General features: G+C 47.5%; 1 protein-coding gene and 1 long non-coding RNA gene across 4 annotated transcripts in view; one reads left to right on the top strand and one right to left on the bottom strand.

The window, feature by feature from the left end:
* The first annotated feature begins 454 nt into the window (after nucleotides 1-454).
* On the top strand, nucleotides 455-25,578 carry LOC132352580 (uncharacterized). 3 transcript variants are annotated; one of them, XR_009498793.1, is made up of 5 exons: nucleotides 455-534; nucleotides 1,380-1,541; nucleotides 3,153-3,409; nucleotides 8,170-9,437; nucleotides 9,549-9,571. It is a non-coding gene; the product is annotated as an uncharacterized LOC132352580 (long non-coding RNA). The 3 variants fall into 3 exon arrangements; XR_009498794.1 differs by lacking the exons at nucleotides 8,170-9,437; nucleotides 9,549-9,571 and adding an exon at nucleotides 25,366-25,578; XR_009498792.1 differs by having other exon boundaries at nucleotides 8,170-10,519.
* CUL4A (cullin 4A) overlaps nucleotides 3,680-26,308 on the bottom strand; it is a 45,220-nt gene continuing 22,591 nt past the window's right edge. Inside the window, exons 11-20 of the mRNA XM_059903151.1 lie at nucleotides 24,077-24,269; nucleotides 22,660-22,764; nucleotides 22,253-22,363; nucleotides 22,085-22,170; nucleotides 21,395-21,502; nucleotides 11,322-11,435; nucleotides 9,229-9,334; nucleotides 8,932-9,104; nucleotides 6,174-6,326; nucleotides 3,680-5,159 (exon numbers count right to left, since the gene is read on the bottom strand). Of these exons, the coding sequence (XP_059759134.1) occupies nucleotides 5,064-5,159; nucleotides 6,174-6,326; nucleotides 8,932-9,104; nucleotides 9,229-9,334; nucleotides 11,322-11,435; nucleotides 21,395-21,502; nucleotides 22,085-22,170; nucleotides 22,253-22,363; nucleotides 22,660-22,764; nucleotides 24,077-24,269 (1,245 nt within the window). The 3' untranslated portion in view covers nucleotides 3,680-5,063. The remainder of the gene's footprint in view (nucleotides 5,160-6,173; nucleotides 6,327-8,931; nucleotides 9,105-9,228; nucleotides 9,335-11,321; nucleotides 11,436-21,394; nucleotides 21,503-22,084; nucleotides 22,171-22,252; nucleotides 22,364-22,659; nucleotides 22,765-24,076; nucleotides 24,270-26,308) is intronic.

The following is a 26,308-nucleotide window of genomic DNA, read 5'->3' as shown; positions in this document are numbered from 1 at the left end:
CCGGGGGGCAGAGAACCCCCGACCCCCGATCCTGGAGGGGATCTGAGAAGCCACAGCTCGTGGCTGGTGTGAGAGGACTAAGGATGGTTTTTACGTAACGTTGTTTGAAAGGGATAGAAAACACCTAACAGTGACTCTATGCGGCTCACAAAGCAGGAGCTGTTTACCGTCTGGTTCTTTACAGAAAAGGTTTACAACCCTGCCCTAGATGTGCAGAAAGAGAAAAGAACTTCAAAAATTTGAATTAGTGCCCTCAGAACTTCAAGAACATACTGTAGCCATAAAAACAAAACAAAGGACCAGTCTCCTATTAAAATTGGGGGTAATCAGGAAACAGGAAGTGACAGCCTGATCTAGAGGCCGCTGCGCGGGGGGAAGAACTGACCAGAAACAGAAGTGGAAAGTTTACGGCGGGGCAGGGAGGGGCGGGGGCTGTGGGTTTCCATTCAAGATCGTCTGGGTCTATTTTCTTCACAGAATTCCTCTTGAAGAAAGTGAGAGCGGGACGATCAGAGAGGAAGATGCCCTGAGGAGGTGAGTGGAGAAAGGACGGAAGGGAGTCGCTAGTCTCCTGAGGAGGGAGTTTCACTGGGTCCTGTCAGAACAAAGGAAAATGGGCCCCATGTCACAATCTTGTGAAATACGAAAACCTGGGACTAGATTTCAAAAATTCTGTGGAAAAAAAAAAAAACCAGGTTAGTTACACAACGGCAGCCAACTTCAGAGCTGGAAATCAGAGGCTGGGAAGCGAGTCCTTCCGAGTTCTGGGCCAGGACGTGAACCTAGAACTTCATTTATTTAATTTATTTATTTATTTGGCTGAGTTGGGTCTTAGTTGTGGCATGCAGGATGTTTCACTGCGGCGCGCCAGCTCGGTAGTTGTGGCGCGAGGGCTTCGTTGCCCCGTGGCACGTGGGATCTTAGTTCCCCGACCAGGGATCGAACTCGCGTCCCCTGCATCAGAAGGCGGATTCTTTACCACTGGACCACCAGGGAAGTCCCGAACCTAGAACTTCACGTGCAGCCAAACTGCTAACACGAAGGCAAAATAAGTCAGACAAGCAAGGATTCAGAACATTTTCCTCCCATGCCTTTCTGCTGAGGAAGTCATGTAAGGATCACTTTAGTAAAAACGAATCAGGAAAATAAGTAAAAGGAAGGCTGGGGTCTGGGGAGGAGGGGACGCCAGCCTCGCAGCCGGTCGGAAGGCATCAGGTTCTGAGGAAAAGGTCTTTGAGAAGAAATTGGATTCGTGCAGAGTTTAATAAGAAAATTGCAGATCGTGGTGATAAGACAAAGGTTTGTGGGGTTTTTTTGGTCAACAATAGCATTAAAAATTGCTATATTTTTATTTAAAATTTTTATTTTAAAATGTCCAGGGAAGACAAAAAGCTGGACCAGAGTCCAAATATAAAGCAAGTTAAAATATGACATGAACTTTGAGCGTTTGATGGTGTTTGGAAGAAGAGAGCTTATTCGTCTCTGTGCTCAGACTCTGAGCTGCCCGGGTACAGAATCACACTTCACTCCGGGGTTCCAGGGTGAGTTAACAGATGATCGTAAATGCCTTTTGTGAGTTTGCAACGTTTAGACAAAACATGCAAAGTTTAATATGTATAAATACATAAACATGGTACGACAAGAGCTGTCAGAAACTGGAAGGGGGAGGAATCGTGGGGAAGAATACGGGCCTTCATTTTCTCATGTTCATACTCGATACTCTTGAGAAACAGTTGAGCCAAGTAAATGGAGGTTGGAAGGTGTGACTTACTATAAAGGAACTGAAGGGGACACAACTGACCAGATGAGGAGGAGGGGCGAGGGACGCTGGGGTTCCTCTGGGTGGGCTGACCCACGCCCTCCATGGTAGGGGCAGGATGCTATGGGTGTGGTATGTGGGGCCATTTTGTTTTTCTTAACAATCTGGATGAATTTTATTTACACACTTTTTGTTTTGACAACAATTCAAGCAGTACAAAGTATGCAGTGAACAGTTCCCCTTGGCCCTGGAAGTCCATCGTGAGGGGACGGCTGTGTGCTGTCGTGCACCTGTGCGCACGCACACGCACACACGTACACACGTACACACATGCGCGTGCACAGGGGCGGTGCGCTGCCCCCTCCCGGGGCCACACCTCTCCCTCCCATGCGACATCCGCGCCATCAGCGTCTGGATCTCACTCTGGGGAAGGCTTGGGGGACCCAGCATCACGCACGTCTGGACGGACACCACCTAAGTCCTATCCAAGGACGTTCAGGCTTTTTTCTGTGCGTGCTGTCCCGGTGCCAGGCCTCCCTCCCCACGTGCTGTCCCGGTGCCAGGCCTCCCTCCCCACGAGCGGCAGGACATCGAAAGGGATGTGGACTTCCGTGGGTCACGGGTTCGGGCATTTTCGAACAATGTGCTTGTAAGTTCAGCCGCGAGACCACCGCTCCAGGCTGCAACCGAGGGGCACGTCCTGAGGGCCCGCGGGTCTGAGCCCGAGCACAGGAGCCCGGCCCCCCCCAGCCCTTTCTGCTGACCCCTCGACCCTCCGTCTCTTGATGGGCAGGCTCCGCTTCCAGGCCAGAGCTGGACCAGGGCCGACCTCATCAGAGGGTCCCCCCACCCCAGGGAGGGAACGGGGCACAAGGTGCTGGGCAGCAGAGCTCCTGCCTGGCCGAACAGCTCGCCCGCCCGACACCTGTCACCCGACACGTCTCCCCGGGGCCCGAGGCAGGGGGCTTGGCCACCCTCGGCATCACGGTCACTCGGTGCTTCTCCTCCTGACCCATCGGGTCCGTCCTCCAGCTCTGGTCCTACCTCAGCCCCTCCCGCCCCCCCAGACCGGCCCCAGCCCCAGCGAGCGCCCGTCCCGACCCACCCCCTCCTGGGCCAGGGACCACGGCGGCGCCCCCCAGCTGCCCTGGGCTCAGACTCACTGAGAGCACAGCCACGGCCGGCTGGCTGGCAGCTCTGTGCACACGAAAATGCTCAGCACTGCCTTATTCTGACCCCCAAATTTGCCAGTTTTTATTTAAAAACTTCCCCCCCCCCCAGATTTTTAAGAATGTCATTTATCTTTGTCTTTTAAAAAAGGGATCTTAATTCATATTAGACTTTTTTCCACTCCAAAAAAGATGCATCTCACGTTTTTTTCTTCTATTTACAGTTTCATTTCTTGGACCCTTGGTGACGTGCCTGTCCCCAGCCCCGCCCCACCGCAGCCCCGCGGGCGTGGTTTCCGCACGGACCGCTCTGCCGCCGTCTTCGCCCTGCGTCAGGAGACGTCTGAAACAACGCTCGGCTCCTCTTGCCTGTTTCTTTCCTGCTGTTACTGTAGAGTCACCGTGTCTGTGTTTTAAAGGGGACGTTTGACACCATCCCGCGCTGCCCGGACCTCCTGCCTGAAGCTCAGGGCTTCCCCGTGTAAGTCATCAAAGCATCTCACCTTCTTCCTTCCAATTTAGTAGCTTTTTGCCTACATGTCTTTTCCTTTTCAATCATTCCTCGACTGACTGTTTCCCACGTTGACCTTTAACCGTAATGAGACGTGACGTGACCCTGAAGGAAGCGCACAGGCGAAACACAGTGAGGTCGGGGCGGGGGGCCGGGGGCTGCGGCCCACCCCGCCCTGCTGTCTGCGCGCTACAAGGGCAAGGAGGAATGTGTCATTTGCACACCACAGCTTCATTAATGTAATTTTAAGGCCAATTAAACTGATTTTATTCAGGGTAAGTCTACATTAAATTACAATGTCAACAATCAAGAGATAATGAACTTAAAGTCTAAGAAGTAGAATCTATCTGGTCTCTTATCGACCACCTGTTACTGAACTCACAAATGAAAATTTACAAATATAGAAATAAGGATGATACTTAAAGAGTGAGGATTCTCCTATGGAAACCCATAAGATGTCATATTTTAAACACACGTTTCAAAAAGGGAGAATCTTTTAATAATTTAGCACAAAAATCAAATTATATAAACTTGGTATATTCCAGAAAATATTGCTTTCAACAGTTACACCATGATCAAAATCCCTTTGGTAGCTTTTAATCAGAACGAAGCACGCTGTCCTGTAGAATATAAAGCACTCGTAAATGTTCTCAGGAAAGCGTCTTTGTTTAGTTACCACACGGACGTCACCGTCCGCTGCTCAGCCTCAGCTGCGCACACACAACGCGAAAGCAGGCGCCGCCGAGCGCACCCCTGCCCACAATGTCAAGTCTCCTCCGAAACGTTCACAGGGGTTACCGCAGAGGACAGCCACCCTGCCCAGGGCCGTGAAAACAAAACCAAACTTTATTGTCGCAATCGTACAAACACTGCAATTAGAAAAAATCAAACAGCAGTTCCCCAATGCAGAGAATGGGGCTGCCAGACTCAATCTTAGAACAGCAAACACACACACGCTGCCCCCCTCGAACCCTCCAACAGAAAATCCACAGGGGACGCAGTGGAAGTAAAGTGAAGGCGCTGACGGGCTCGCGGCATCACACACGTCGGACGTGGCGTCCTCTTGGTGCATCGGAGGTCTCGCCAAGGAGCCCCATCCTGAAAACCAGTCCTCAGGGGCTAACGCTTGTTGAAAGACCTGGAACAGATGCTACTATCCAGGCTGCATAATCGACCAGCCAGCTTTAACACTGACCGTTTCTGCCTAATGTTCACCAGTAAGGGTTCTTGTTTTGGGTCTAAGAGCTTGTGTCCCTGCAGCTACAGAAGGGCAGCACAGAGGGTCTCACACACACACACCGAACATCAGCTTCTGCCACGAGAACACCGCTTACAAAGGAGCCTCTTTTAAGAAACCAGTATGTGCTTGTCCGACCTCAGAGTCACTCTGCAGAGCCACGGAACCATCCAGACGCCTAAAGAACAGGAGGAGGAACTGGAGGGAAGGTACACAAGCCATCTGCAAACCCTTGAGCCTGTGAAGGAGGATCCAAGGACCCCCCCCTTTCCTGCTAGGCCCGAAGCAGCCACGCTGCTAAGTCCCAGAAGGTCCTGGAAACAGCACAGAAGTGTTTCTGCCCTAAAGATACATTCTAGTGTCTCATGGGAGGAGCCGCCATGAGCCTCAGGCCACGTAGCGGTACTGGTTGGGACTGTCCTGGTCTCTCTCCATGTAGTCTCTGTCTATGAGAGATTCGATTCTCTTTTTCAAATCTCCAGGCTGGAAAAGAAGAACAAAAGCCCCAATTACAGTGGCGTTAAATTTACAACCATAGGGGAATGTAAGATACCACGCTCGAAGCACGGGATTACAGTTATGTGCACATGCCACATATCAACACACCCATCTACAAAGAAGTGTTTATAATCAGAAGCCAATTATAAAACGCTAAAACAAAACTCCCTGCTTCCAAAGACAATGTTAACGTCGCATCGTGAGCAAAGGGCTCCCTTCCGTGTGGCAGGCCTCCGAGCAGGGCTGCCCGTTGGGGGTGTGAGGCCGTGAACGGTGAGCACGGCACCGAGGTCGCTGCGCACCACAGCCCGGCGGCGCCTGCCCGGGGCGTGTCCTTCCTCTGTGAGGACGATGCCCCCGATGCCGCCTGCCATCACCATGTGCTACTACACATGCTCCGGGTGGGCAGTGCCCGTGGGGAGGGGACGCACCGGGCACGTCTGCGAGGTCGCCTCCGAGCCCGAGCGGACCCTCCACCCCAAGTGATGGGCCGATACCAGCACCTGTCAGAGCAGAGCTGGTGCTTCCGCAGCCTCTGTTGAACCGCTGGGCCCCTCCTGTGCAGGGGCAGGGACTCCGGCCCCGCGGGGTGCAGAGCATGGTGGGGCACAGGACTCCCTGGGGACAGCAGGGCCCGCTGGCCCGTCCAGTGTCCGTCCACTCCCCGGTCCGCCTGGGCTGGACGACACGGCCTCAGAGAACTTCTGCCCAGGAGCACAGGCGGTTCTGGGACGCCTGCCGGAAGGCTTTAGGGCAGACATCCTCGGGCAGAGGCAACGTGACAACAGCGGGAGGAGAGAGAGCCAGGCCCCAGCGCCCCTGCCGCGGTGACCGGGGGTCAGGCGGAGCCCCTCTCTCACACACACACGGAGATTTCTGTAGTGTGTGACCAGCTATAACGGAGGACAGACGGTCTGATGCTAAAGGTCGTGAGACTCGTATGCGCTTTGCCAAGGGTGTACCCGGTGCTGCGACTTAATCAAGCTGACACCCACTCACCTTGACGGGAAACTTCAGCTGATTATACAATTCGGAAACAAGCAGGTTGTGGCCCAGCGTCTTTCTCATCTTCATTATCCTGACGATGGCGGCGTCAATCTGGTACTGCCGGTCCTGGAACACGCGCTCTGTGGTGCTGACCTGCTCTTCAACCTGCACAGGAGAAGCCGGATGCCAGAGTGTATTTCAGTGCTAATTATCTCCGACTGTGGAGTCTGGTGAGAACCTTCTGTTGAAAGACAGGCCACACTGCGGGTGGATCGTGTTCTGTGCTGCAGTTTTGTTCTAGTAAAACCGTTTAACTTCAGGACCAAAATAAGTCAATTTATAGGAATAGGTACATTAATTAAAAGACTTTGGGTGCTCGCTATGAAATAGATCAACAGAACTTGTAGAACAGAAATGAGAAACTTCCCCATGATATGTGAATCTGATTATAATAAAGGTGACAGTTCCAATAGGTTATCAGAGAATCAACTCACTTTTTAAAGTAGGGAGGGTGGTTACAATGTTTTCTGATACTAAAATAATTTCTACACTGCTCAGAGAAAGATTTAAATGTATAAACTACTAGAAAAATAGAGGTAAATGTTTTTTAAAATTCGGGTTAGAGGAAGAAGGTCTTTCTTAGGATGACCCCCAAGTCAGAAACTGTGGAAGAAAAGACTCTACTTCCCACTATAGTCATGTGGGAAATGCTCTCAGAATGACAAAATCATGTGCACAAAAGACAAAGGTTAATCTCCTCAATATAAACAGGATACCCACAAGTCAGAGGTGGAATATTACAATAAATGTACCAGTGACTCGAATTCAAGCGATGAATTAAAAAGAGAAAAACGCAAATGGCAACCCATGAGGGAGCAGGACCAACAGCTATGAAGGCTTACAGGCGCTTGGCCGAGAGTCTTAAGCAAGCGTTCTCACTGCGATCTCACACCCTGAGATGGTGTTGCACTTACTTTAAGAGATGAAGACCTGAGGACTAGAAAGGTTACCTGCTTCGTACGAGCTCCTAAGTGGCAAAGCGATGCTCAGAGGGACCACGGGAAGCCACACTAACATGGCAGTGAGCTACTTCCGTGCCTGAGAGCGGGGTGGGCAACGGCAGGGGCGGAGGTCAGGACCCCCGTGAGCCAGAGACTGGAATCTGGCTGAGGGGCCAAATCAACAAAGTTCACGTTCTCTGACCCAGCGGTTCCAGGGCAAGGAGTTTATACTCAAGAAACAACCCAGCCAGGGAAACAGGAGTGTTTTGTACAGGATGGTTAGCATAACCCTATTTCCAGGAATGGAAACCTCCTGACTGCCTTTCAGCAAAGGCCCTGCAGGTGGGCCCCACGGATTCGAGCCACGGAACGGACGGACGTTCGGTGGCAGAAGCTGATGTTCGGTGTGTGTGCGTGAGACCCTCTGCACCCTTAAAAACCAAGTCCTGACATGGAAAGAGGCTCAGGATGAAGAAGAGGAACAGCTTACAAAATGGTGCATGTAAATGGCACGTGGAGCGATCCCATTAAGACAAGCTTACACATGTACATCAGAGAAAAAAGCTGCCTGCAAAAAAGCTGCAAACTCAAGTGGCAGGAGAGGTCACCTCTGGAGGAAAGAGGTGACAGACAGGCCCACTTGGGAATTATAACTCCAGAACCTTACACCCTTTAGTCACTCTGGTATAAATTCCTAATAGTAAGAAAGATGGAACACAGGCTATGTGCATTAAACCTGTAACAGATATGTCGAATTACCCACTAAAAACGCTGTGCCAATCCAAACATCTCTTAAAAAATAAAAACATAAAAATTCCCGTTTTCTCATATTCTTGCCAACTCCAGATACTATCAAACTTCTAAACATTTCCCAAATTGACAGCCAAAAAACAGAATATTATTTTAATTTGAATTGAAAAAATTACTGATGAGAGTAAATACCTTTCACGTATTTATTGGTCTATTTCTTTTGCACGGTCTGAACATACTTCCCAACTGGGCGACAGCGAGCCCCTCCAGGGAAGGGCAGCAGGCCTCAGTCCCGCTGCAGGTGCAGGAGCGTCTGTGAGGCCACCTCAGACCTTCAGAGCTGCCCGTGCATCATCTCGACTACCTCCCTCCCCACGAGGCCCGGCCTCGCTCATCCACACATACAAGGGGGCGGCTGACACCTGCTCTGCAGGTGGGCCCCAGGGTGCGCCTGCCCGCCTGGCCCGCACGCTGACCACAGCCCTGCGGTGCCAGGGCTTCTGCATCAGGAAGGCCCGAGGGCAGGTTCAGAACCTGCTCCGGACACGTGACACTCGAGAGCCTGACCAAATCTACAGACGCTCCACCTGTACATGGATCCCAGAGGCGCTGCCGGTGGGTCCACGACTCCCAGGACCCTCACCACTTCCACCCCAGGACCTGGTGGAGGCAAGGCTGAGAGAATGGCTGAGTGCTGTGCAGAAATCCAAGAGACAAGTCACCAGGTTTTGGAAATGACGTGCTCTCCACGCTAACGGCGTGCGGTCTAGGAAGACCTGATTTATCCACCACTTCTGTGAATAGGAACCATAACTGTTAAATGCATTTCTTTCTGATTTTTGCTCCTGTCATGAGTATAAAAGTAATGAAAGTTATGTTAAAATAAGCACTCTCGTAGACGTGACTATGTAATTAGACACTTCAGAATATGCTCTGGAACCCTACAGTCGAGAAATTACTCTAAAGCCAGTGATTCTCTGGCGAATGCCGTGTAACAAGAAGAGAAAGTGGATACGTACGGTTTCCTTCATCTGAATTTGATTGATCTTGATCCGAAACAGCTTGTGCTTGAATTCTCCATTGAAGATGAACTTGTCTCCGTCTTCGACCTCCCTTCCTTTGGGGCTTTTGACCAGGACGCGCGCTTTCCCGCAGGCCAGGGACTGCAACGTCCTCCGCAGCTCGCCGTCCTCTGAGCGGGAGAATGCGCGCAGGTCAGGACCCCGAGCAGCCACGACCTCGGGGGCGACCCGCAGAGCCCGCGTCTCCATCTCCTCTTCCCCAGAAGCCGCCCGCTGCTGAGGAGGCGTGCCTACCTATCCCAGTGGCCATCTTTATGTCCTCAAAGCTGAATCCGTCCCCTTCGTTGAACATGAGAAGCACCAGCGTCTGGAACAGCGACACCTGGAACTCCTTCTTTCCCTTAAAGAGAAGGACAGCTCACATGGGAAGCTGTGTTTGCACACTCCGCAGACCTTTTTAAGAGGCTAATCTTTGCTCTCAAACTTCGTGTGTGCGGGGAATGGTAAGAAGTTACTAATTAAACACCAAATAAGAAAAAATTAAGTTACTAGTTATACAAGAATAAAATGACTCAGGATTGCACTTAATTCTTCTCTTGAAACACTCTGGACAGAGCACGAGAAGGCACGGTGACGAGGCCTGGATGGAGGGGAAGCTGGCAGGAGGCGCGGCCGATCCCGCATGGAGAGAACAAGGACCACCGGGAACAGGCGCGCACGCCACACCTCGCTCGACTGCAGGTCTGGGGGTCTGTCGGCTCCCTTTCCAAGCACCTGCTCCTTCCGTGCCCGTGTCCCATGTCAGTGACTCAGTATTTCAAACCCTCCACCAGAAAAGGATTAGGACTTGCTGAAGGCTCACATGACAGTTAGCATTTTCTTGGCAATGAAGTATTTTTAAATTAAGGTATATAATGGCTTCTCAGACGTAGCACTGTCACACACTCAAAGCCATGTGACCCGCCTTATTGCGATACTCCCTCCACTGCGGCAGCTGACATGGGCCCCACCTCCTATCACCCAGCCCCTGCCACGGACACTCGCCACGTGGTCACTGTGGGGAGGGGCACCCCGTGCAAGCGCTTGCTCTGGGCCCAGCCGGGGGTGTGGACAGTAAGGGGACCGTGGGATTTAACTCTCACGACACCTTAAAGAACCGTATGTGAGGACTTCCCTGGTGGCGCAGTGGTTAAGAGTCTGCCTGCCAATGCAGAGGACACAGGTTCGAGCCCTGGTCCGGGAAGATCCCACATGCCGCGGAGCAACTAACCCTGTGCGCCACAACTACTGAGCCTGCACTCTAGAGCCCGCAAGCCACAACTACTGAACCAATGAGCCACAACTAATGAAGCCCGCGCGCCTAGAGCCCGTGCTCCACAACAAGAAAAGCCACGGCAATGAGAAGCCCGCGCACCGCAACGAAGAGTAGCCCCCGCTCGCCGCAACTAGAGAAAGCCCGCATGCAGCAACGAAGACCCAACGCAGCCAAAAATGAAACAAATAAATCAATTTATTAAAAAAAAAAAAGAAAAAACAAGAACTATACGTAGTGTGTGTGGTTTTGTGTATATGACCCTGTACAATAACACACAATGAAATATGTACAGATAATTTATGTGTAATTGTATATATATGTATATATAATTTATATGAAAACGCATAGTTAACGTAGTACAATTGCAAAACAGTAATTCTGTAATTTTTTGGCTCAGTATACATAATTGAATTTTGTTTACAAAATGGAAGTTAAGTTCGAATATGGGCTGTTTTGTGACATGCTTCTTTCATTTATCAATACATTGTATGCATTTTCCCTTCCTAAATTATCACTTTTAATAACAGCACTGAAACGAATATTCTTACTCATTAATCTGTGAGAATGTTTTATTAAGCTGAATTCCCAGAGTTGGAACTACCCACAACAAAGCCCGTGGTCTCCGGTTCTGAGACGCAGCACCACACTGCCCTCTGCAGAGCTCACGGCTCCTTCCAGCAGTGGGCGAGGCTGCCGTTCTTTTCGTTTTAGCCTCTATCAGTTTCCTAGTCAAAGAGTGGCGCTTTATTGTTTTTAACCTGTAACCCTTCGACTGGCAGAGAAGTGGACACGTTCTCATGGATAGCGATGTTTCAGTCTCACTTTTATGAACTGCCTCTTCACAGCCTTAGCTCTATTTTTAATTAGGTAAATGCTTTTCTATTCTAATTAATTTTTATTGATTAGAATAGTAATCTTTCGACTGTTTCATTTTATTGACCTTTGAAAAGCCAATGTTGAGTTATATTGAATAACGGCTTCCTTTCTTTGCTACCAAAGTTCAATCACAATCAAAAAACATTCTATTAACACACTTAAGAAAAATAAAAAGTGGAGGAGACACAGGACTTACCTCTTTAAACTCTGCTTTCAACACGGCGTGACCCAGTGTAGTTTGCCACTGAAGCTTTCGACCGCTGTGCTTTCCAAGATAAAACGTCTTGAATACTTCCTGAAGTTTAATCATCTGTCAAGCCAAGAAAACACAAATTTAATTATGCTGAACACCTTTAACCTGAAGAACCACATACTGTGCAGTGTTCACGGCTGAATGAGAAGTCAGTTCTGTGTTCTGACAGCTGCCACCACCTGCTCGGGCCCTGAGGCTGCCGCGATTTCAATGGTACTTTCGGGGAGGGCTCCTGACACCGCCCAGCCCCCGCTGGGTGTGCGGCCGGGACCTCCCTCCTGAGCCCCGCAGGCTTCCTCGGCCCCTCCCGCAGCCTCCGCGCCCAGGAGCCCCCGCGGCTCTCGTCAGGCTTCATCTGGTGAGGCGACCCCTCTCAACAGCTTCCCTCTGCAGCCTCCCCCTGCCCCCGGGCGCCCGAGGCCCTCATCACGAGGATCCCTGTCTCCAGCTGGCGACCACGCCTTCTGGGTCTTTTCGGGTTTGTCTTCTCGCCCTGGAGCCCCAGGGCCCGCACTCCACTCGGCCCTGGCAGTGTCACCAGCCGGGGCCCAGCTCCTAGGAGAGGACTCGCTGTCCCCGGGCCCGGCCCTCCCCACGTCATGGCGCGCACCTCCTCATCGCAGCCCTCTGCCAGGTCCGGAGCTGCTCCGCCAGCACTGCCACCATGGCACCAGCCCTCTGGACGGGGTGCTAAGGGAGCGCGGCCTGGGCTGCCTCTGCGCTGCTGCAAGGCAGCTGCCGAGGGGTGAGGGCCTGGGCCCTCTGTCGGGAAGGCCTGCCAGGCTTGCGGCTGCCGCACACCTCCTCTTCGCGTTTCCAAACTCAGCTCCTGGCCACCCCAGGGACCCAGGACCCATCCCCAAGACATCAAGTCCCAGGCATGATGTCACTGCATTTCTAAGTATTTCAGAACACAGCTAACAGACAAGGGCTCTTCTAGAAAACGGGTCTACTGTACCATCTCACACCCAAAAAGAAGTCAACAGTGTGATAAAGCTTCCAATGCAGACCTCTCCTAAAATTATTTCCCGGAGATTAATTCCCAGGAGTGGAAATAATAATGATGATTACAATAAGGTAGCAGCAGCTAACATGGGTGCTTACTAGCTAGTTACCGTTCTAGGCTCAACAAAGATCAAAGACCTAAATGTAAGAGTTAAAACTATAAAGCTCTTAGAAGAAAGCATAGGCACAAATTTTCATGACCTTGGATTTGGCAATAGTTTTTTAGATATGACCAAAAGTACAAGTAACAACAGAAAAAAATAGATGAAGTGGACTTCATCAAAATTAAAAACTTTTATACAGAGGGCACTATCAAGAAAAAGACAGGGCTTCCCTGGTGGCGCAGTGGTTGAGAATCTGCCTGCCAATGCAGGGGACACGGGTTCGAGCCCTGGTCTGGGAAGATCCCACATGCCGCGGAGCAACTGGGCCCGTGAGCCACAACTACTGAGCCTGCGCGTCTGGAACCTGTGCCCCGCAACAAGAGAGGCGGCGACAGTGAGAGGCCCGCGCACCACGATGAAGAGTGGCCCCTGCTCGCCGCAACTAGAGAAAGCCCTCGCACAGAAACAAAGACCCAACACAGCCAAAAATAAATAAATAAATAAAATAAATTTATTAAAAAAAAAAAGAAAAAGACAACTCACAGAAGATATTTGCAAGTCACATGTCTGATAAGGATCTAATGTCTGGAACACAGAAAGAACTCTCACTACTTAACAGACAGAAAACACAATTAAAAAATGAGCAAAGGACTTGAATAGACAATTCTTCAAAGAAGGTCTACAAATAGCCAATAAGCACATGAAAAGATGCTCAACATCATCAGTCAACAGGCAAAAGTAAGTCTAACCAAAATGAGATACTGATTCATACCCACTAAGATGGCTGTCATAAAAAATGAAAAATAATAAATGTTGGTGAGGAGGTGTGGAAATTGGAACCCCTGTGAGTTGCTGATGGGAACATAAAATGGCGTAGGTGCTATGAAAAATGGTGGTAGTTCGTCAAAAAGTTGAACAATTCTCACATGAGCCAGCGATTCTACTCCTAGGGACAGACCCCAAGAGGCCGACAACGGGTGATCAAACACGGCACGCTCATGTTCACAACAGCACCTTTCACGACAGTCAGAAGGCGGAAACAGCCCACATGCCCATCGATGGATGGATAAACGAATGTGGTCCAGGTACCCGATGGAGCGTTGTTCAGCCTTAAATAGGCATGAAGATGCCACACGCGACCGCATGGATGAACCCTGAGGACATGATGCTTAGTGAGAGAAGCCCAACCCAGAAGGCCACACAATGTACGATCTCATTTATAGCATTTATAGCGTCCAGAACAAGCAGATCAGTGGTTGCCTAGGTCTGGGGCAGGGCGGGGTGGGTGGGTGTGTGTGTGTGTGTGTGTGTGTGTGTGTGTGTGTGTGTGTGTGTGTGTGTGTGTGTGTGTGTGTGTGTGTGTGTGTGTAGTGGGGGGGGGATGGAGGGATGGGAGGGACTGCATACTGGGTCAGGGCTTCTGTTTGGGATGATGAAAAAGTTCTGAACGTTCCATAACTTAATGCCACTGAGCTGTACACAAAACTGTAGGTGTATTTTACCAAGTACGAGTATTTGGTTAGCCCCAAACACCTTTTGCTAGAAGACCAAGGCTCTCAAGAGTGCAGGGGTACGTGTTGGAGCACAGGAGCTAGAAGAGCCCCCGCAAGCCAAAGGCGGGGTAATCTCAGCATCAAATAGGTAAGAATCCAGGAGTGCACACTGACAGAGACAGAGGAAAAATAAGTAAATTCGTGGGGCAGAGGGGAAGGCTCGTGCTTGGAAGAGGACGCCGACTTCTCAACAGAGAGAAACAGGAGGTGGGACGGGATCACTGCTTGTAAGGCGAGCATGGACCCGGGCAAGTGAGTCTGACAGGGATGAAGAGGTTCACGTCGTCCTCGGGTTCTCCCCGCAAGTCACCTGATAACTACAAACCGGCTGCCACCTTAACCAGGTGAGCACAGGCATCGTCATCACCAGGGGCAAAGGAACAGCGTGCGGCCCTGGCCCAGGGACCGAGAAGCCTGTGGCAGGACCTGCACGGCCGGCGTCTAACCCACCAGCAAGCTGGGAGCCTGCGAGAGCCGCCTGCAGTTCCAAAAGGGCTGTGTCGTGAGGGCGAAGGACGGGGGTGCTGCCGCCCCCGCTGAAGGGGGCTGCAGACACGGTTGCGGGCGACGTGGGGGCCTGGGCTGGGCCTGGCAACCAGAGAAAGCGCCACGCAGGACGCGGCTGGGACACTGACAAAATCGGAATATGGCGACGTGCAGGATGGGGGGCGGCACATCCACGTCAACTCTCTGCACTTGACAGTGTCCTCCGGCTCTACACCCAGGAAAGCCCCGCTAACGTACTGTGGTTAAAGGACACGACGCAACCTACTCTCAAATGGACCAGGAAACAACGCACATTATGGGGAGTGTGATGGGCACACCTGGTGGCGCTGGGGAGCGGGGGAGGGTACTGGGAACTCTGAACCGTTCTTGCAAATTCCTCTAAGCCTGAATTGTTTGGGGTTTTTTTTTTGAATTTTTGAATTTTATTTTATTTATTTTTATACAGCAGGTTCTTATTAGTTATCCATTTTATACACATCAGTGTATACATGTCAATCCCAATCTCCCAGTTCATCACACCCCCCCCCCACAACCCCCCGCCACTTTCCCCTCTTGGTGTCCATACGTTTGTTCTCTACATCTGTGTCTATTTCTGCCCTGCAAACTGGTTCATCTGTACCATTTTTCTAGGTTCCACATATATGCGTTAACATACAATATTTGTTTTTCTCTTTCTGACTTACTTCACTCTGCATGACACTCTCTAGAGCCATCCACGTCTCTACAAATGACCCAATTTCGTTCCTTTTTATGGCTGAGTAATATTCCATTGTATACATGTACCGCATCTTATTTATCCATTCGTCTGTTGATGGGCATTTAGGTTGCTTCCACGCCATGGCTATTGTAAATAGTGCTGCAATGAACACTAGGGTGCATGTGTCTTTTTGAATTATGGTTTTCTCTGGGTATATGCCCAGTAGTGGGATTGCTGGCTCAAGTGTTAGGTCTATTTTTATTTTTTTAAGGAACCTCCATACTGTTCTCCATAGTGACTGTATCAATTTACATTCCCACCAACAGTGCAAGAGGGTTCCCTTTTCTCCACACCCTCTCCAGCATTTGTTGTTTGTTGATTTTCTGATGATGCCCATTCTAACCAGTGTGAGGTGATACCTCATTGTAGTTTTGATTTGCATTTCTCTAATGAGAAGTGATGTTGAGCAGCTTTTCATGTGCTTCTTGGCCATCTGTATGCCTTCTTTGGAGAAATGTCTATTTAGGTCTTCTGCCCATTTTTTGATTGGGTTGTTTGTTTTTTTAATATTGAGCTGCATGAGCTGTTTATATATTTTGGAGATTAATCCTTTGTCCGTTGATTCGTTTGCAAATATTTTCTCCCATTCTGAGGGTTGTCTTTTCGTCTTGTTTGTAGTTTCCTTTGCTTTGCAAAAGCTTTTAAGTTTCATTAGGTCCCATTTGTTTATTTTTGTTTTTATTTCCATTACGCTAGGAGGTGGATCAAAAAAGATCTTGCTGTGATTTATGTCAAAGAGTGTTCTTCCTATGTTTTCTTGTAAGAGTTCTCTAGTGCCCGGTCTTACATTTAGGTCTCTAATCCATTTTGAGTTTACTTTTGTGTATGGTGTTAGGGAGTGTTCTAATTTCATTCTTTCACATGTAGCTGTCCACTTTCCCCAGCACCACTTATTGAAGAGACTGTCTTTTCTCCATTGTATATCCTTGCCTCCTTTTGTCATAGATTAGTTGACCATAGGTGCGTGGGTTTATCTCTGGGCTTTCTATCCTGTTCCATTGATCTATATCTCTGTTCTTGTGCCAGCGCCATATTGCCTTGATTACTGTAACTTTGTAGTAGAGTCTGAAGTCAGGGAGTCTGATTCCTCCAGCTCCATTTTTTTCCCTCAAGATTGCTTTGGCTATTTGGGGTCTTTTGGGTCTCCACACAAATTTTAAGATTTTTTGTCCTAGTTCTATAAAAAAATGCCACTGGTAATTTGTTAGGGATTGCACTGAATCTGTAGATTGCTTTGGGTAGTACAGTCATTTTCACAATATTGATTCTTTCAATCCAAGAACATGGCATATCTCTCCATCTGTTTGTGTTGTCTTTGATTTCTTTCATCAGTGTCAGTTTTCTGAGTACAGGTCTTTTATCTCCTTAGGTAGGTTTATTCCTAGGTACTTTATTCTTTTTGTTGCAATGGTGAATGGGATTGTTTCCTTAATTTCTCTTTCTGATCTTTCGTTGTTAGTGTATAGGAATGCAAGAGATTTCTGTGCATTAATTTTGTATCCTGCAACCTTACCAAATTCACTGATTAGCTCTAGTAGTTTTCTGGTGGCATCTTTAGGATTCTCTATGTATAGTATCACGTCATCTGCAAACAGTGACAGTTTTACTTCTTCTTTTCCAACTTGTATGCCTTTTCTTTTTCTTCTCTGATTGCCGTGGCTACGACTTCCAAAACTATGTTGAATGATAGTGGCAACAGTGGACATCCTTGTCTTGTTCCTGATCTTAGAGGAAATGCTTTCAGTTTTTCACCATTGAGAATGATGTTGGCTGTGGGTTTGTCGTATTTGGCCTTTATTATGTTGAGGTAGGTTCCCTCTATGCCCACTTCCTGGAGAGTGTTTGTCATAAATAGGTGTTAAATTTTGTCAAAAGCTTTTTCTGCATCTATTGAGATGACCATATGGTACTTATTCTTCAATTTGTTAATACGGTGTATCACTTGATTGCTTTGCGTATATTGAAGAATCCTTGCATCCCTGGGATAAATCCCACTTGATCGTGGTGTATGATCCTTTTAACGTGTTGTTTGGATTCTGTTTGCTAGTATTTTGTTGAGGATTTTTGCATGTATATTCATCAGTGATACTGGTCTGTAATTTTCTCTTTTTGTAGCATCTTTGTCTGGTTTTGGTATCAGGGTGATGGGGGCCTCATAGAATGAGTTTGGGAGTGTTCCTTCCTCTGCAATTTTTTGGAAGAGTTTGAGAAGGATGGGTGTTAGCTCTTCTCTAAATGTTTGACAGAATTCACCTGTGAAGCCATCTGGTCCTGGACTTTTGTTTGTTGGGAGATTTTTAATCAGTTTCAATTTCATTACTTGTGATTGGTCTGTTTATATTTTCTATTTCTTCCTGGTTCAGTCTTGGAAGGTTATACCTTTCTAAGACTTTGTCCATTTCTTCCAGGTTGTCCATTTTATTGGCACAGAGCTGCTTGCAGTAGTCTCTCATGATGCTTTATATTTCTGCGGTGTCTGTTTTAACTTCTTTTTAATTTCTAATTGTACTGATTTGAGTCCTCCCCCTCTTTTTCTTTTTTGTTTTTATTTTATTTATTTATTTTTGGCTGCATTGGGTCTCCGTTGCTGCACACGGGCTTTTTCTAGTTGCGGCGAGCGGGGGCTACCCTTTGTTGCGGTGCGCGTGCTTCTCATTGCGGTGGCTTCTCTCTTTGCGGAGCATGGGCTCTAGGCGCGCGGGCTTCAATAGTTGTGGCACGCGGGCTCTAGAGCGCAGGCTCAGTAGTTGTGGTGCACGGGCTTAGCTGCTCCATGGCATGTGGGATCTTCCCGGACCAGGACTCGAACCCATGACCCCGGCACTGGCAGGCGGATTCTTAACCATTGCAACACCAGGGAAGTCCCGTTCCCTCTTTTTCTTGATGAGTCTGGCTAATGGTTTATCAATTTGGTTTATCTCCTCAAAGAACCAGCTTTTAGTTTTACTGATCTTTGCTATTGTTTTCTTTATTTCTATTCCATTTCTTTCTGCTCTGATCTTTCTGATTTCTTTCCTTCTGCTAACTTCGGGGTTTTTTGGTTCTTCTTTCTCTAGTTCCTTTAGGTGTAAGGTTAGATTGTTTGAGATTTTTCTTGTTTCTTGAGGTAGGCTTGTATTCCTATAAACTTCCCTATTAGAACTGCTTTTGTTGCATCCCATAGGTTTTGGATCAGTGTGTTTTCGTTGTCATTTGTCTCTAGGTAATTTCTGATTTCCTCTTTGATTTCTTCAGTGATCTCTTGGTTATTTAGTAACGTATTGTTTAGCCTCCATGTATTTGTGTTTTTTACGTTTTTTCCCCTTTAATTGATTTCTAATCTCAGAGCGTTGTGGTCAGAAAACATGCTTGATATGATTTTGATTTTCTTAAATTTACCAAAGATTGATTTATGATCCAAGATGTGATCTATCCTGGAGAATGACCCATGTACACTTAAGAAAGTGTAATCTGCTGTTTTTGGATGGAATGTCCTATAAATATCAACTAAATCTATCTGGTCTATTGTGTCATTTAAAGCTTGTGTTTCCTTAGTAATTTTCTGTCTGGATGATCTGTCCATTGGTGTAGGTGAGGTGTTAAAGTCCCCCACTATTATCATGTTACTGTTGATTTCCTCTTTTACAGTTGTTAGCAGTTGCCTTACGTATTGAGGTGCTCCTATGTTGGGTGCATATATATTTGTAATTGTTATATCTTCTTCTTGGATTGATCACTTGATCATTATGTAGTGTCCTTCCTTGTCTCTTATAACATTCTTTAAAGTCTATTTCATCTGATATGAGTATTGCTACTCCAGCTTTCTTTTGATTTCCATTTGCATAGAATATCTTTCTCCATCCCCTCACTTTCAATCTGTATGTGTCCCTAGGTCTGAAGTAGGTCTCTTGTAGACAGCATATATATGGGTCTTGTTTTCGTATGCATTCAGCAAGCCTGTGTTTTTTGGTTGGAGCATTTAATCCATTCACGTTCAAGGTAATTATTGATCTGTATGTTCCTATGACCATTTTCTTAATTGTTATTGGTTTGTCTTTGTAGGTCTTTTTCTTCTTGTGTTTCCCACTTAGAGAAGTTCCTTTAGCATTTGTTGTAGAGCTGGTTTGGTGGTGCTGAATTCTCTTAGCTTTTGTTTGTCTGTGAAACTTTTGATTTCTCCATCAAATCTGAATGAGATCCTTGCCAGGTAGAGTAATCTTGGTTGTAGGTTCTTCCCTTTCATCACTTTAAGTATATCATGCCACTCCCTTCTGGCTTGCAGACTTTCCGCTGAGAAATGAGCTGTTGTCCTTATGGGAGTTCCCTTGTATGTTATTTATCGTTTTTCCCTTGTTGCTTTCAGTAATTTTTCTCTGTCTTTAATTTTTGTCAATTTGATTACTATGTGTCTCAGCGTGTTTCTCCTTGGGTTTATCCTGACTGGGACTCTCTGTGCTTCCTGGACTTGGATGGCTATTTCCTTTCCCATGTCAGGGAAGTTTTCGACTATAATCTCTTCAAATATCTTCTCCGGTCCTTTCTCTCTTTCTTCTCATTCTGGGACCTCTATAATGCGAATGCTGCCCCAGAGGTCTCTTAGGCTGTCTTCATTTCTTTTCGTTCTTTTTTATTTTGTTCCGTGGCAGTGAATTCCACCATTCTGTCTTCCAGGTCACTTATCTGTTCTTCTGCCTCAGTTATTCTGCTACTGATTCCTTCTAGTGTAGTTTTCATTTCAGTTATTGTATTGTTCATCTCTGTTTGTTTGTTCTTTAATTCTTCTAGGTCTTTGTTAAACATTTCTTTCATCTTCTCGATCTTTGCCTCCACTCTTTTTCCAAGGTCCTGGATCATCTTCACTATCATTATTCTGAATTCCTTTTCTGGACGGTTGCCTACCTCCACTTCATTTAGTTGTTTTTCTGGGGTTTTATCTTGTTCCTTCATCTGGTACAAAGTCCTCTGCCTTTTCATTTTGTCTACCTTTCTGTGAATGTGGTCTTCCTTCCACATGCTGCAAAACTGTAGTTCTTCTTGCTTCTGCTGTCTGCCCTCTGGTGCATGAGGCTCTCTCAGCCTGAACTATTTTGATACAACAACTGAACACACCTGCAGCACCATGAGCAGGGCACGCCCTGGGGGGAGGAGGTAAGGGGTGTCTTCTGGCGAAGGTGACTGGGGAGACGAGTGTCTCCCAGATAGTGGGGGGGCATGGCGGTTTTCTGCAGAAGAGGTTCCACTGGGAGGGTCACACCTGGGCCCGGGAGCACAAGAGAACCGGGTGCATGTGGGGTGCCTCAGAGTCTTCCCATCGGGTGGAGAGGTTCAGGGAGGGAGGGCCGAGCCCACGGCCGTGGAGGTCCCGTGGGGCAAGCGGACACATAGGCTGGAGGCTGAGTGGGGTATGTGCGCAAGGGGAAGGAAGCTGAGGGGGCTTCCAGAGAACATCCACATTCAGGACCGATGGGAAAGGAAAAAAGAGAAGAAAACCACAAAGGCAACTGACTAGTGGGGTCAGAAACAGAAGAACAGCTAAAGAAAGATACTGTCTTGGAAACGGGAAGAGGCGCTCCAAGAGGCAGCGCTCTGCCCCGGCTCCCAGGGTCCAGGGCTCCATGCCCAGCTCTCTTCCTGGAGGCCTGGCACCAGCTAGCCAGCGCCCCGACCAGCGGTCCGGGTGCTGCTTCCTTCTCTGCACATTCTGTGCCCGAGCCCAGGGTTCTCTCCAGTACCCGCACGTCCCCAGAGAACCAGAGTGACAGCCGACACACGCACCGTCCCCTGCCCCTCACGGGACCCTGGCGCTGTCTACAACGGGCGGGAGGAGCAGCCAGACAAGGAGGCCCATGGCTCCGCACACAGGAACTTTTTAGAAAAGCGCCTGTGCCAGCACCTTCTTGATGGGCGGCTGGTGGACATGGAGACAAAAAGCGTCCACTGCAAACACTGTTTAGACAGGGACGATTGGGGTTTTGACTGAGTGCGTGATTTAAACACTCCCTGAAAGAGAGCACATCTGTGCTGGCATGGGTGCTACAAGGGTGAGGTCCGTGGGGCTCTGGAGCACCAGTATATGAATAACAAAGGGCATTCGGGCTTTAAAACGCTTACCTCTGGAGTTAGATGTACTTCCATGGGGATGTACGTCGGCCAGTATCCCATCGTAAGTATGTTCACTGTCAGGTCTATAGAGCCCGGGTCACTTTGATTCTGCATATACTAAAAACAAAGAAAATCGGGACAGAATGATTACTTTAGAATATCACCAAAAGGAATTAATTCATTAAAAAGTAAATGGTGTCATTTTCAAAGTACAGTTTACCTTGTGTTTTCATTTATTTTAGTCCCTGGAACATATTTCACCGAAACCACACACCCTGTTCTAAAGTCACTAGAAATGTTTTCTCTTCTTTAGTCTTGTATCAAATAAGGATCATTAAACTCATTTAAGTCAAATTTTTAGTGTGCAATTTTAGGGATTATTTTCCCTTTTTCTTTTTTTGGCTGTACTGCACAGCTTGCGGGATCTTAGTTCCCCAACCAGGGACTGAACCTGGGTCCTTGGCAGTGAAAGAGTGGAGTCTTAACCACTGGACTGCCAGGGAATTCCCAGAGATTATTTTTCTTTTTCATTTTGAATTTAAGTTTTTTGAATATGTGAAACGTTAACGGTGTAATTTTTAAGGACGAGGATTGTACATAATTCACATACTTATGTACATAATTTACATAATCACTTCTCACAGTTTAAAATAGGATACTTTTTAAAAAGCTGTTTTACTCGACAAGAACACCACTCGCCTGCTTGAAATGAACCATGATGTCCTTCGAGAGCTCCATGTCCTTGAACATGCCTTCCAGCTTGCTGGTGAAAGCGGCCCCGCACTCTGGACACAAACGGGCTGCAGGTGAGCATCCTGGGAGGATACCCATCAGGCACCGAGCCCCATCCCCGCCCCACGCGCTCACCATGCTTCAGCTTCGACAGCATAGACTTTTCAGCATCAACGGAGGCACTTTTTCCAACGAGGAGTCTTTTTGCCAAATCTTTCTTATAAAATGCTTCAAAGACATCTTTACCTATTTACGAGCAAGTGAGAACAACGTAAGTCATTAGATAGCTACCATGCAAACGTTCACCTCGACAGCTGAAACGGCCAGCGGGGCGTCCACCCTGACACAAGCCAGCTCTACCCACTGAATCCCCACAAACACCTCACTCAGTCCGTGGCAGCCGTCACCCTAGTCCCTGTGGTAACAGGGAAGCGGACACATTCCCATTTTTCTCAACAGAAGATGGGGCCCGACTACAGACGCTCTGCGGACACCGCGTCCTCTGTGCCCGGCAGTGAGGAGATGCCACGAGCCCCGCTCACCGTGAATGAACCGGAATAGGATCATGATCTTGTCCAGGATCCTCTCCAGCTCCTCGTCCGTTGCTTCCTTATTACCTGCTCTCAATTTTGAATCAACGTGCTTTGCTGTAAGAGGTTAAATTATTTGAAAAATAAGCATTCATTATGTAATACATATTCTAAATAGATGAAGGAAGATCTTTAATTTCTCCACGCAAAAACTGAACAGTAACACTCTGGAACCTTTCCAAAATGATATTATTATGAGACAAAAAGGCAAACACCTGATTTTCTAAGATCTGTACTTTCAGGGCACCAAGAACAAACACTTTGATCCCATGCTGGGGCTCATGACACATGAGTGCTCCAGAAATTGCAGTACCCTGTCTTCAAGATGTGGTGTGCTACATCCGGGTGAGACTTTCTCAAGAGAAAGAACTCTTCTCAGGGCTGACAATGCAGGGACAGAGCAGTTCTGCTTGGGCTTCTTGTTTCTAAGATACACGAACCAACCATGACCTGGCTTAAGGAAGGCAGAACCCAAGCTCCCAAGAGTCCGAACCCATCTTTAGAGAAACCGCAATCCATAAAGTGGTTCAAAGGCCAAATTAAATTGCCTTTAAATGTCTCTTGTTGCTTTTTTCCTCTTATCATTCTTTATTATGAAATATTCTGAACATGCACAGAAGCAGTCACTTGCTCAGTGAACCCCACGTTCCCACCACATTTTCAACAACCCTCAACAGCCCAAGTCTGCGTCACACCTTCCCTGCCCTTTGCCTCCTGTCAATTTAAAAAAAAAAAAAAATTTACTCACTAATGAAATTGTGAATCCTAAAATATTTTGATGTTATCATGAAATAATCATATAAAGTGATAATTTAAAAACTGTTTCATCTTAAAATATGCTATCTCCTGAGATGTCATTCAATTCTACCATACTTGAATACTGACTGGAGGATACAAAGATAGTGACTAAACAGCATCTCCAGTTAAGTATTATCTAGAGACTGACAGTTCTCCTCATGACCTCATAACGTTCATATGTAACAAACCTCAACCCAACTTCTGAGTAGAAATCACTGGCTTGTAGTCAACATAGAGAATCAAGGGTCATCCTCACAAAAACAACTCTGGAGCTGTGAGTAGTGCAAACTAGGATAAATCTTTATGTCCCTTCCTCTCTTATGATGTCAAGCTCCATTTCCTTACGAAATCACAACTACATTCACCCTTATGAAAGTACCACGCACTTACATATGTATTTAATATATCTATAAGCACACACCTGTGTATGTGGTTTTTTGAAAAGGTGTGTCCTGTTAAGGCATGTTCCCTGCCCTCCCCATAAGGAAGTTGAACTTTTGGGGAAAAAATCTACTTGAGATTTGCTTTATTTTCCCGTGTTAAGAAAAGGTATAGGAGTATGTGTTTCTACCGATCAGCTCTGCAGGTTTGTTTGGCCTCTTGTTGATGAACGATTCGAAGGACTCCTTCATCAGGTTGATGAACTTCTCGTTCCGCTGGAAGCACACTTCTACCACGTGGTCCACTCGGTCCTTGAAATCCAGCAGGTCCTGCACCATGTCTTTATCTTTTTCAGGATTGATAACGATCGTTGTCCCAAAAGTCTGCGAAAACAAACCCCAAGTCATCAACAGCTTTCTGATACAACACAATTTTTCTCCTGCTATCCAACAATCATGACAGTTTTATATAAATTAATCACTCCTGGTATAAAACACTAAATAATATCAAAAGTTTCACAAATTTAGTCCTTCTAAAAATTAAGTGGATATGCCACTAATGCTTTAGGGTTACAATTCTGCTTCTGGAAGAATTTATCAATTACTGGGGAAATGTCTGTTGCTTTCTTAAGAACTTTTACTTATAAATTCCTCAAATAGAAAGTAACCCCCTTAACCTGATACACCTATTTGGACTTCCTGACTATAGTTTCTTTCCCTTTCACTTCTAACCGTGGGTGGTTTAGAGCCTGGTTTTTAGCCTGTATTTTTAATTTAAAGATGCTATTTAAACATTACTAAAAGTCTGTGCGTGACAACAACAGTTCGCTATTTGATGAAAAACTACCAGCTGAAGAGACGCTGAACACAACCGTGGTTCAATGTAAGACACGTCTTCACAGGACACACACACACAGTTACACGTCAAAGGTGCCCGTGGAGGCTGATCGCTGGTGAAAAGGTACAAATGACGTGGCATAAAGACCTTCTGGAGAGGGACAGGGCACGACCAGCAGGGGTGGGAGGGACTCACTCTTCACTCTATACCCTTTCATACTGACGGGATGTTAAAATAACATACGTAAGACCACGACACGTGAGGGTCAGCTTTATTTTGTGAGGAAACAACTGTGCTGTCACAGCGTAACTGCTTATCATTAGTGGACCCTCAGGACCGTGTTCACACACTGACTTTCCCTGCCAAGAATGGACACTGCAAAGGTGAACTCCCGTGTTCAGCACCTGCTCCTGTTCTCTCAGGACTACTGGTCGGCAAAACCCTAAATCTCCACTGGCCTTTCTTAACATAAAGCTCCAGTGCTGACCCAGCGTGAGTCGCTTATGCCTTTCAGCTCAATGCAACCGCACAAAAGCCTGGGGGCATGTGTGCATGCATGCGCGTGTGCGTGTGTCCAAGCTGGCCACACGCAGACCAACATGCAACTTCAGGCCTGATTATTTCCTTTATCTTTTTCCTCAGCTGAAGTTTCCCTGTGACAGTCACAGATTCGCGTGCGGCACAAACAGCGACGACGTCCGCGCACACTAAGCCTCGTCTCCCCGACAGTGCCCTGGGGGAAGCTACGGAGCAGCGCCCCAGCCAGGACACTGGCCGTGACACAGCCCGCCCGGCCCACCCCGACGGGTTGCCGTGTTCGCCTGCAGCTCCCTGTGCGTGCGTCACCTGGGCAGGCATCACCTGTGTGTGTCATCTACGCCCACGGCCAAGAGGCCAAGCAGCCAGCACCACAAGGATCTCTCCTGTTGTCTTTTGATAACCATACACGCGTGCACATGCATGCATACACACGCAGAAACCCACAAGTACATGCTTACGTAATAAGTCCTGGATTTCTAGGAAACAAAGTAGCATACACACCCACCTGACATACCACAACGTGTGAGAGTTCCCACTGAGCAAAGGCATGAGATCACGTTTATACAGTAGATTCACAAAAACAACTTTTGAAAATCTTGATTGTAGAACTCAGCTAGCATTGGGTTGGCCAAAAGGTTCGTTCAGTTTTTTCTGCAAGATGGCTCTAGTAGCGCTTAGTTGTCTTTAACTTCATTCAAAAGAATTTTGTTAGATTGTATTGTGACAGCTGTCATATCAGTGTGCATTTAAAAAAAGACTTATCAAAATTGGTGAATCTCTGTGTAGCCATTTTAATACTGAAGATGGAAGAAAAAATAACATTCTTGGCATATTATGCTTTATTATTTCAAGAAAGGTAAAAACGCAACTGAAGCACAAAAAAAGATTTGTGCAGTATATGGAGAAGGTGCTGTGACTGATCGAACCTGTCGAAAGTGGTTTGTGAAGTTCTGTGCTGGAGCCTTCTCGCCGGACGACGCCCCACGGTCGAGCAGACCAGTTCAAGTTGAGAGCGACCCAGTCGAGACATGAACTGAGAACAGTC

This window comes from Balaenoptera ricei, chromosome 18 (assembly GCF_028023285.1).
Source record: "Balaenoptera ricei isolate mBalRic1 chromosome 18, mBalRic1.hap2, whole genome shotgun sequence".
In the NCBI taxonomy this organism is placed as follows: domain Eukaryota; kingdom Metazoa; phylum Chordata; class Mammalia; order Artiodactyla; family Balaenopteridae; genus Balaenoptera; species Balaenoptera ricei.
This window is presented reverse-complemented; position numbering and strand designations above follow the sequence as displayed.